Source organism: Patella vulgata, chromosome 2 (genome assembly GCF_932274485.2).
Source record: "Patella vulgata chromosome 2, xgPatVulg1.2, whole genome shotgun sequence".
Lineage (NCBI taxonomy): Eukaryota > Metazoa > Mollusca > Gastropoda > Patellidae > Patella > Patella vulgata.
The window spans coordinates 22,137,018-22,149,047 of NC_065880.2; the positions used below are offsets into that span (position 1 = coordinate 22,137,018).

Below are 12,030 nucleotides of genomic sequence, written 5' to 3' on the forward strand. Positions count from 1 at the left end.
TAAATTGAATTTTGTGATGAACTAATTAACCCTGTCATAAAATTGATCCTGATAAATATACATGTATATATATATTTTTTTATTTTGCTACAATATTTAAAGAGTCTTTAACTCAATATCAGGGGGGTTGGATGGCCGAATGGTTAGCACGTGAATGGTTAGCACGTGCGTGCTGTATCATAAGGCCTGCCATTGAGTCAACTGGCGTGTTTTGAATCCCCGGTTGTACGTGACAAGGAGTTGGGTCCAACCTCGTGGGTTTTCTCCAGGTCCTCCGGTTTCCTCCCACTGCTAAAAACCCATACGTGCAAGCGAATTATTGAAATAAAATTAAAACCATATGTTAGTCCCGAAATGACCTAGTTTGTGTTGAGTGGACGTTAAACCCCATTTCTCTCTCTCTCTCTCTCTCAATATCATCCACAGTCTTCGACATTGCAAGCACGACATATTGGTCAATTTAGCAACATTGATGTTATTTTACCGTTAAAAGACCAGCTTCTGATCCCAAATATTTAAGGCAAAGTGAAAATTTTAAAATTGGCACACGAATCGTGCCAGAATACTTTCTAGTGCCAATTGTAATGAAGCAACTTGATAAATGAGGCTAAACACATCACACACAGGAAATTACTACTGATGTAGACTGGAATAACCAGATGCCAAAGACTGCCATTCAATTTCGAGCCTTTGTGTATTTCGCCAAGCATGGCTGATTAGAAATGACAGTAAAAATAGAAAGGATGGAATGTAAATCAGTCTCGGCCCTATCACCCCCACCCCCCTCCTCCAGATTCGGTGAACCGTCCATTTTTCGGGCACAAACCTCAGAGAATGAGACCATATATCATAAAAGCAATAACACTTGTAGAAAACTCGGTTTAGTTAATGATCAATTCATTCTGAAAATTTGGGTGACAAAAGAAAATTTTCAGGCAAATACTGAAATAGCCTCAGGCCGCCGCTGAGATTTAGCTCAGTTATTGATCTTAAATATTTTTAATTTGAATTATTTGTTCTCAGCTACACACATAACAAAAACAAACAACGTCAATGTTGTTTCATACGGAATTGTATTTTTTGCGGTTTCCATGGTGTTATTAATCCTGCATTATGGAGGACTCTCTACACTTATTTACAGACTGGGTGATCAATACTACGGGCACTTGTTATATTATCAGAGTGTTCTCCCTTCGGTGATTATTTACATCTCCATAGAAACTAGCATCATGGCGGAGTCGGTTCCAGTAAATTTGGAAATTTACGGTTTATTGAACGATATTAACTTTGTAAGAGCAAAATGTTGTGCAGAGGTATGTATATTGTCACATTTCTATTACATCGTGCATTTATATTTTCAACAGTGCATCTCCTACCTTTCTACGGCTTATTTATTAATTATCAAAAATTATGAGCTAACTCAATATCATCCAAAATCTTCAACATTGAAAACACGATTTATTTGTCAAATTAAATCAACATTACCGGAAAAAGATGGGCTTTTGATATCCAATATTTAAGACAAAATAAACATTTTACCATTGGTACACGAATCGTGTACCATAATGTCAATTTCTAGGCCTAGTACTAGGCCTATTAATTTATTGCAAATTAGTACCGGCATTTATTTATTTTTCCAACAAAAGGTATAGAGGTGATAATATAAAGTTAGGCTACATGATAATAAGATGAGAAAGTTTTGATGAGACTGAGAGATCGAAAGAGTAATGATGATGTAAGAATGATCTACGCCGACTGCGGTGGCCTTTTCGTACCATACGTTGATTTATACTTTTTTTTGTTTTCTAGCAATTTACCTCATAATAACTTAAAAAAGACAAATTGCAGTGAAAACTATGATAAATGAAAAAACATGAAAAACTTTTTCTCTGCGGTGTAAACCTTTCCTTCGCAGAATAAAGGTTTCTCCGCGGTGTAAGTTTTTCTTTGCGGGGTAAACCTTTTCTCTGCTATGTAAACCTTTTGTCTGCGGTATAATATAAAGTTTTCTTCGCGGTGTAAACCTTTTCTCTGCTGTGTGAAAACTTTATACAGCAGAGAAAAGATTAGGGTCAGCAATTTGGGCACAAATAAATAGGGCCGAGTAACCGTAAACACAGGTAATTTTTGTTTTGACTTAAACATTGTCAATGTTAATAAATTTTTGCTGACAGGTGACACATGTTCCATTCCAACATAGATAGTGTAGAAGGGTCTAAGATATCTGAAGAAAAATAGCTTTTAGTTGACTGTTTCAATATGTATTATCGTTCTTACCTCTAAGAGTCTAACTAAATTGGCAGTTTCATCTAGTGAAAATGGTTTAACCTGATGTCTGCTTCTGTTATGTTCTCATCACCTGGGGGAGGGGGGGGCACGGTGGCTTTAGTGGCTTAGTGGGTGAAAAGCTGGCTCGCTAGGCTTGTTCTATCCCTGCATTGGCCGAGATAGTTCATTATGGGATGTTCCGACATGGTTTCCCCTTGTCTAGTCGTTTGGATGTATACATTTGCGTGCACGTAAAAGATCCCTTTGCAATTGGAATTCAGTATAAGAGTAGGCCATAGTGCTGCTGCCTGGGCAAAATTTCTCACATTGCACAATATATGGGAGTATGCCAGTCTTCATTAGGCCAGTCGGAGCAGAACAGTAGGACGTTAAACCGCATTTCATTTCAATTCATTACCTAGGGCTGCAAATAGCAACTGAGTAGACATCAGTTATGAACTAATGCATAATTTATACCAACGTTGTAATAGTATGGATTATCTCATGGTATTATTTGTACCAATCTTCTTTTACAACACTTCACTTATAATAAATGTTTAGCATTTGCGAAAACAAGCTCAGAAATTTGTTCAAATTTAGTATCAGATAGTCAGCAAGATGACTATCTGAGATATTCAGATAATATATTGGATTATGATTCTGATATTCTGGGGGTTCATTTTGTTCACTGCACATACAGTATAGATATTGTTGGTGGTGAACTGATTCTGATATCTTGTCCTTACATCCAACAGAATCTTGATGTATACTTTTACTATATTTTAATATATTATGTTATATTTTTATTTTTAGGATCTATTCAAACAGAACCCAAGCATTTTCAACGAACCTGTTATCAGAGGAATGGTACAGTTCGAATGGGATCTGTTCATAGAAAATAAGAAAAAGGTACAAATCAGTTACTAGAACATAAAATAGATCATATTTTCAGTCACTGAAACTTTGTAAATGTTCATTACATGTCAGAGTTAATATTTTCATTTCCCTGATTACTACACTATTTTTTTTTCAGGAGTTGAGAGGTGAAGCTTGGTCTTTTAATGAGACAGCAATAACTTTCGTAAATAACCAGATGATAGGTGGTCCAAATGAATTCTTAACATGGGCAGAGGAAAACTACCAATTTCAAGAATTTCGTCCAACACCTTTATACGAAACCCTCACAGAAGAAGGTTTTAAAAATTTGCTCAATTCAAGAAATGTATGTTTATAATATATATGAATATTTTTCTTCCCAATCTGTTGAAGTATTTTTCTGATTAAAAGAAAATCCTAAAAAATTTTATGTAATGTTGTAAGTATAATATTAAAAATAAACATTGCATATTTCAGCATGAATATGTTTATCTAGATGTTTCTATTGGAGATGAACCAGTTGGAAGGCTTACCATAGAAGTAAGTAATTGATTAGTGATGAATTTAATTTTTAAATAACCACTAGAATAATTTGAAAATATTTTTGTTTAGTTACTTTGCATACATCTAGGGGAAATTTCATTTTTTCTTCCCTGTGGGGTCATGTTGGAGTGGTGTGACACAAACACATGTAATGTAGGTCACAAGGTCTGTAGTCCATGTAAGAGTTTGATCCAGTGGATGTGCGTGGCAAGCACTAGAGTTACCAGTTAAAACTCCGAAATGACCTAGTTCCTTTGCATATTACCCATTTCTCTCTCCCTATTGTGAAACCAAATTTTCCATTCATTTTCTTGTACCATTAATCGAATTCATCCATTATCAAACGATTAAACTAAATCCATTCAGCATAAAATCATCAATTCATAATCAAACCATATCCAATCTTTCATCACTAAATCAGTCCATTGCTTTTAATAATTTGGTCTGGTTTTTCTATTTACAGCTATTTACAGATATTGTACCAAAAACTTGTAGTAACTTTAAATCATTGTGTATAGGAGATAAAGGAACATGTATTGAAACAGACAGTAAATTATGTTACCAGAATACTCTATTCCATAGAATAGTTCCCAATGGTTGGATCCAGGGTGGTGGTATGTTTTGACTTCTTCTGTTATATGGTGATATTTGTGATTTGGATTAGGCGGCTAAGGAAAGTATAGAGAACTCTTTCCTAAAATACAATATCTCCATTCCAAATTTGGGCAAAAATAGAATGATATTTCATTTGTGCTTTTATGAATAAATACTATTTTAATAATTTGAAATATTTGTAATTAATGTAAAAATAGTTCTGGGAATATGAGATAGTTTTATTATGGAATATGTGAACTGTTCTCCAGAATGAGAGTTAGTTGATACATTTCCTTGTGAAAACTTTGTAAATAAAATGTGGTTTAATGTACTATTTTTCTGCACCAACTGAGCTATTGCAGACTGGTATATACCAGGCAGTGTGCTATGAGGGAAATTTTGCCCAGGCAGCAGCATTTCAATCTACTTTTCATCAAATTCCAACTGCCAAGGTTTCTTTTACCTACAAGCCAATGTGTAAACAGAACAATGGATTTTCATCCCATGAACTAGACCCTGTTCCATACCAAACCCTCCATCCTACTTCACTGACAAGGGGAAAGCATGTTGGAAAATCTATATTTCATTATGTTTTTTATTTATACTTTCGATGACCTACACTACATGAAGATCTGACAAGTTGTACTTGAAGGGCGTATCGGATCGTACAAGCGACTTTTGACCCTTTGACGTCAGACATCGATTAAACAATTAGCGTTGGTGTTTCTAATGGTTTACCCACAGTTCCATGCTGTAACAGACTGTTTCATTGGCTTATCCCTGACTTCAACCAAAATGCTGGTAATATAACAACGCTTCCAGATCCTAGTGTAAAAAAAACGAAATGAAATAGGATCTGTGTTTTAATCAGATTGTTGGTAAGCCAACACCGGGATTGAACCAGGGATCTCCTTACTCACAGAACAAGTGTGGGTCCCAGGACATTTTGTAAACCTATGGACCATTCTCCAAGATATACCATTATTATTATAGATTTGTTTAATAATTAAAGAAATCAAACTTGTTATTTTTAATTTTAGATGTTTATCACAGTCGAGGAAATGGTGGGGAATCTGCTTTTGGAACAGTATTTGAAGGTAAAAAATTTGATTGAAAATAATTTCTACCATACTTTTAATAATAAACATTAATAATAAATACGACTCTTAGAAATATTTGTCCTAGTCCTGTACAACTGTTGGTGATAAGTTACCAAATTTCACAGGATCATCAAATAGTTTTATCAACCAGTATTCTGTGAAATATGGGCCTGCACCCATAATAATGTAGGACTGAAGCTTACAACGATTTTTTTTTTAAAATGAATTTCTTACATGCTTTTATTTTGCCATTTTTTGTTATAGACGAAAATTTTGCTATTCCGTTTGTAAATCGAGGTATAGTTGGAATGGCTAACAAAGGAAGACATAGCAATGGTTCTCAGTTCTTTATTACACTTCAACCAGCACCTTGGATGAACACCAAATATGTAGCATTTGGGTAGGTACCAATACATAATTATGTACTGTTCTGTGGAGATTTACCTGTTTATTTTTGGTAAATGTGACACTCCATGAGAGCTGAATGGCACTGATCAGATTTTCTTTACAATAAAATGCATGTCGATTTGCAGTGGGCAATTTTCAATCAAAACGATGTATCCCATGATCTTGTATGACATTGATACAGGATGAAATTCTTCCTTATAAAATATGCCTTATACTTATCTATCGGGCTTCAATAGCTTTCTATGGATTTATCATTGCATACAAAATATTAATATTGTTGCCTAAACAGAGTGTTTTGGAAATAGAAAAATAGCTTGTCTCAAAAAAGAGGATTTAGCAAAGTTACATAAAAAGAATGGCCTGGTTGACTGAGAGAGTTATTTAAATAGTCTTGAACAATAGTAATAAAAGTCAGAAAAAAATCCACCTAAATATTTGTGATGGTACATTATATGAATATCTCTAGTACAATAGATTGGCATGTAGTATATATTGCATGGGTTGTTTGGTTTATTAACTATCTGATAATTGTTACATTTATTCCCTTAATTATGATTTAGATCAGATTTAAAGTTTCATACAAATTGCTTTAACCAAATAATAGAACTATTGATTTATATTTACATCACATACATAATGACCATTAGCTAATTTTAGATACATTTCTGATTGATATATTCATGAGATAATATGTAGATGAGGAACAGATGTCAATCAAATTTAAATAATGATAGGCCTACACTTAATCAAAGTAAGAACATATCCCAATAACTGTATTGGGAAATATGCACAGTAAACTCACCCGAAGCATAGGCTATGAGACACTTTACAAAGAAGTGTCTAATTTCTAGTTCAGCAGAGGAAATTTGTTCAAATCTTTTATAAACTAAGATTTTAAACAGATTATGGAGCATTAACGAATATTAAGTAGTTCTAGTACCAGTATATATACCATCTGGCTGATTTACAAACCAATTATAAAATTAAAGTTCAAAATACCTGCATAGGGAGGTAGGATTTAGTGGGAGAAGGGGGTTAAATAAAAAGAAAAAATATTATGTACATGTAACATGTCTTTAAAAAATGATTACTGTACTATTTCTAACAGTTTTGTTATTTCAAAATATGGTAGTGAATACCCCTATGCAAATTGGGTGTAGATGTAGTGAATGGTGGCAGGAGGGATGATCCTTGGTATTTCTTTCTTTTGGTCAGTTTCATGATCTGGAGATTCAAGGTTGATTTTTTTGGGTCCAGCTTGCTCTCTTTGAAATATTTTTTGTGGAATATATCAACTTCTATTGAAATAATATTTATTTCCTATTTACAGTCAAGTTATCGAAGGTACTGAAACACTGAAGAGGATTGAAGAACAAGAGACTATGAATGAAAGACCTGTAAAAGAAGTTAAAATAACAGAAAGTGGTGTGTGTACATATGAATTCTAATCTGACCATCTTGATCTTGAAAGTTTTCTCTTGTCAGTTTTACACTAAGATAGGATTACTGCAACATTTGTGATATTTCTGTTTGTTGCTACAAAAATCATAATGCAATATGAATGGATATGAGATATTAAAGTTTTTAACTGGTTTACTAAAGCCTTTGATTTTAACTGCTAAATTCATGTAAAAACTTGATATTTTGTAACAGATTGTGCAGATCTGTCATTTTTTTTTTCACAGCTGAAGCAGAGCAATAAATTCATATCATTTAATTTATTTATAAATCATTCTGTTATTTTGTTTTTGTTACAACTTTATACAATATGTTTAAATATTGTCCTTGTAGTTAACATAGTATCTTTATGTTAACATCTGGTTAATTACCTCAATGCTGACTATTATTCATTTCAATATTTCATGTTTCTATGTAATATTTATACGGTCTACTTCTAATTCTATTATGAGCTTATTTTAGTTGAAGTTACTTGGAATATATAGTAAAATGGTTTTAAAATGTATTAAGAAACATAAACTTGATACTTGTTAAAATATAAGACTGTTTTTTCTCCTGTAATTTTAACTATTGATGATAATATATCTACTATTAAAAGAATGTTTTGTTTTTTTTTACTGTGTATTGACTTCGAGTTTTTAGAGATTTCAATAACATGAAATGAAATGGGGTTTAACGTCCTACTGTTCTGCTCCGAGTTGGGCTAATGAAGACAGGCATATGCCATACAGTGTGCTATGAGGGAAATTTTGCCCGGACAGCGCCACTACAGCCTATTCTTATATCGAATTCCAACTGTCAAGGGATCTTTTACGTGCCTGCCAATGTGTACATATGAGACCTCTGTTTTTCATCCCATTCGAATGACTAGACAGCTGTACTTGTCAAGTGATTTCAATAACATTTTTAACTTGTGGGGATATTGGGTGGGAATGCGATCAGGTGGTGGTGTGGGGAAATAATATTAATTCAATTCTAAGGATACATCAGACAATATATGTATTAGATCTGAAAATCTTAGCCCTTTAGAGCTTCAAATATTTTTTGGATATAAAGATATTATTAGCTGTCTTGCATAAAGCTATTTAACATACATACCCTATGTTAGGTATCTGGGCAAACATGGTGGTTTCTATATTCATGCCCAACATAATGACAAAATGCCATTCAAAGATTATAATGACAAAATGTTTTTAATAACAAAATTCATATTCATTAAAGCCTTAATGCCCTAGAATTATAGTAGACATTTTCCTTAAATTAACAAAAAGAGAAAGGGTGTTCTTTAGATATTTATTTTTACTATTAAATAAAACAACATTGTAAGTTCATATTCCTGGTCCAATATTTTGAAAATGGCTATGACATGTCCAGAATATACAGGCGAAATAGCATCCTTGGTAAGTTGCCATCTTGATCATGTGTTGATAGACAGAAGCAAGTTGGTCTCTTGTAGGGGACTGACAGAAAAAGATGAGCCCATGAAATCTATATAAAACAAGTTACAATTGATGATATTAATAATTTTTGGGCCACTGTTCTTTTTGGTAAGACTAAATTTCAATAATAATAATAAAAACTTTATTTAATGATTCAACGTATTTAGTTTGCAAAAAAAAACTAATCTTCCATAGGTCCCTCGTAAGCTACAAATACATATATACATAATATCAGGATAAATTCAAAATCATTTGAAATGCAATAGCATTTTGTGGGAAGTCACTCCCAAACTCCCAAACTACAAAACATATACATTATACAAGTAGAATATAGGAAGAACACTATAATTACACACAAAATAAGATGGAATGCAGTTGCAAGTTAAAAATAATAATTATGTCATCAGTTGAATATTATGGTTCCTTCAGTGTGCAAAATAAATGAGTTTTCAGTATTATATATTTGATTCTACCTTTAGTCATATTGAGGAGGTTCGTGTAACAAAGGTAAGGGTTAACTAATCAATATCTATTTGAAAGTCTCTAGAGATAATCGGCTATTTAACAACTATAATGAAATTTGTTTGTTGATCTATTAACCGGTTGAGCTTAGTTGTGGTGACATTCACATGACCATGCTAATATTTAAACCACATGGTAAATTAAGACCATACTACATGTCATGATATGATATACATATTTTCCATCAAGATTAATGACCAAACCCTATATACTGTTCAATGTAATTTAAAGTATCGAATTATTATTTAACTGATTTATCTTTTGTGTGGGGGATGTAATTCTTGACAGGCAATGTGTAGAAAAGCAAATGTTTAAAAAGTAGATCCAAATTATACGAATAAATCTTAAAATGAGACTGCTATTAGTTATGAATGTCGCCAATCTGATTCAAATATGTATCTATATTTCGTTTCGTTTTTTTTTATACTTTCGGTGGGCCACACTACATGAAGATCTGACCAGTTGTTTTGGAGACGTCAGAGGTCATACGAGCGGCTTTTGACCCTATGACATCAGATATTTCATTAACCAATCAGCATTGATGTTTCTAGTGGATTACCCACAGTTCCGTGCAGTTCAAACCAAAAGCACACCGTAACAGACCGTTTTATTGGCTAATCTCTCACATCACCTAGAACACGTTAATGATAATAACTCTTCCAGATCCTAGTGTAGTAAAGACAAGTAAAACCTAATTTTGAACTATAAAAATGAAACGAAATAGGATCTGCATTATAATCAGATTGGAATGTCGCCAGATGGGAAAGAACTTATGTTATAGGCTTTGTCTGTTGTTTTATCTTTTTCAAATGAATAATATATTGTTTAAACCAAGATGTGATGCGCTATAAGGGGCAATTTGATACAATAAAATCTCGATACCATAAAATATTATCGTTATCTTATTTAACGAACAAAATCATATGGTTTGGTCAAGCTTTGTACACACAATTTATAAATGACTAACTTAACACGCGTCTTTCACACGTGTTGGTTTTATACTTTGTTCTTGCATTATACTACCGTTGTTGTCTGTTAGAATAAATATTATTTTTTTAAAACAGAATTTAAATGTTGCCCCGACCGAGAAGCTACGACAATATTATAGAAGTCAATCATTACGCTAATGGCAAGTGGAATGAAATGAAATGAAATGGGGTTTAACGTCCTACTTTTCTGCTCCTATGCTGGGCTAATGAAGACATGGCAAGTGGACATTATGAAGCATGCAAAGTCATTAAACTCTTATCAATTTTTCCCATTTGATAATTCCTGGTGCCAATATGTCATTTTGATTAATTTGATACTAAAAACCAACATTCGTGACATTGTTAGAGACATAATGTGATGTAATTTTCTCACTGGCTAAATATTTTTTAGTTCCCAATCTCAAATTGTTGATCAGAAATGACATAGTTTGATCTGTGAATGTTGAAATGAAGACTTCGCAGAAAATCAGTGTGATTGAAGTTATATAATTTACTGATTTGGGTAAACGAACTATGATAATGTGAGATTTTTTATACTCTCGTTAAAGATAAGATTGTGTAAGATTATACTTTTAAGTCTTGCACAATATGTTGTTTACATTTCGACAGTGTTTCAGTTTTATCAGATTTTACTGCGCAGGAGTCCTTATCAGATTAGTATGTAGCGGTGGCGATAGGGTCGGGCTCGCCAATCCATCTAGCGTTTAAAGCTTGTGGCGATATTCAAGCTCCATGGGCAATATTCCATCTTTCTAATTGATGATTTAATATGTACTGATTTACCTGGATATAGTGTTCCCCATTCAGGATATACCTCAAATCCCGCATTTCACCGAGAATGTTCAGCCTAGATTGTATGCAAACTTTGAGACAAATCTGCACTCGACCACCGTAGAGATATGCACATCGAAGGCCTAGTAGCCGGGAGGGGGCGGGGGGCTCGGGCAATTTATTTCCGTTTTTCGGGCACAAACGTCAGAGAATGGGAAACAATAAGTTGTTTTTTACTTAACATATTGTAAATTTATATTGTGTAATTGTGTAATTAATTAAAGTTAAACAACCATCACAGTTTTGTGGAAAATTCGTTTTAGTTCATGATTGATTCATGATTCATTCTGAAAATTCGGGCGACAATGAAAAATACCTTACTCTTCAGTGCTTGGATTATTCGTAATCTATAAGCGAGGTTATTCTAAATTTATATATAAAATTAATCATTTATGCGGTGAAAGACAAGACAAGTAACAATCTATTCTTACACACCAGATCATGTCAACTACGAATTGATATTATTAGTTTCCATGATGATTTAACTCGTGCTAGTATATTTCTTACACATACAGTATAATCGAAAAATTAAGGTAACATAAGGCAACAAAAAATAAAGATGAAGGGGGTGGGAGAATGATAAAAAAAAGAAGACTACAGCATTGTGACAATTAATATTTGTATGTATCAGACAATTCGCGTGACTTGTCAAATCTGCATATCATTATCAATTATACTGAAATAAATGTCAGTAATTAGGCTGGACTTTACACGTATCATATTCTTTATCGGCAAATATAGGGTCATAGTCTCATGATATAGGTATATAGACTGATAAAGGTGGAAACGAAGGTGTGTAGCAGTCTTTTTCGATATATAATACATGTTTAATGGTTTACTCTGATCTACTCTCCCGATAGAAAATCTTATCCTCGGCAGACAAGGACATTGATTAATTGATCCAAAGAAACTGTGTTAATACTCTGTAGAATCACCATGAAGTTAGACCGTTCTTCTATTTTATTGATATGTTCAACAGCTGTGGTGTGTTGTTTATTTGTG

General features: G+C 33.2%; 1 protein-coding gene across 1 annotated transcript; it reads left to right on the forward strand.

Annotated features, from left to right (window-relative positions):
• Positions 1-1,201: 1,201 nt before the first annotated feature.
• On the forward strand, positions 1,202-7,785 carry LOC126809652 (probable inactive peptidyl-prolyl cis-trans isomerase-like 6). Its single transcript, XM_050534322.2, has 8 exons — positions 1,202-1,313; positions 3,082-3,177; positions 3,302-3,490; positions 3,622-3,684; positions 4,151-4,301; positions 5,322-5,378; positions 5,646-5,781; positions 7,120-7,785. The coding sequence occupies exons 1-8, from the start codon at positions 1,230-1,232 to the stop codon at positions 7,235-7,237; spliced, it is 894 nt and encodes a 297-aa protein (XP_050390279.1). The 5' UTR covers positions 1,202-1,229; the 3' UTR covers positions 7,238-7,785.
• The last annotated feature ends 4,245 nt before the right edge of the window (positions 7,786-12,030 follow it).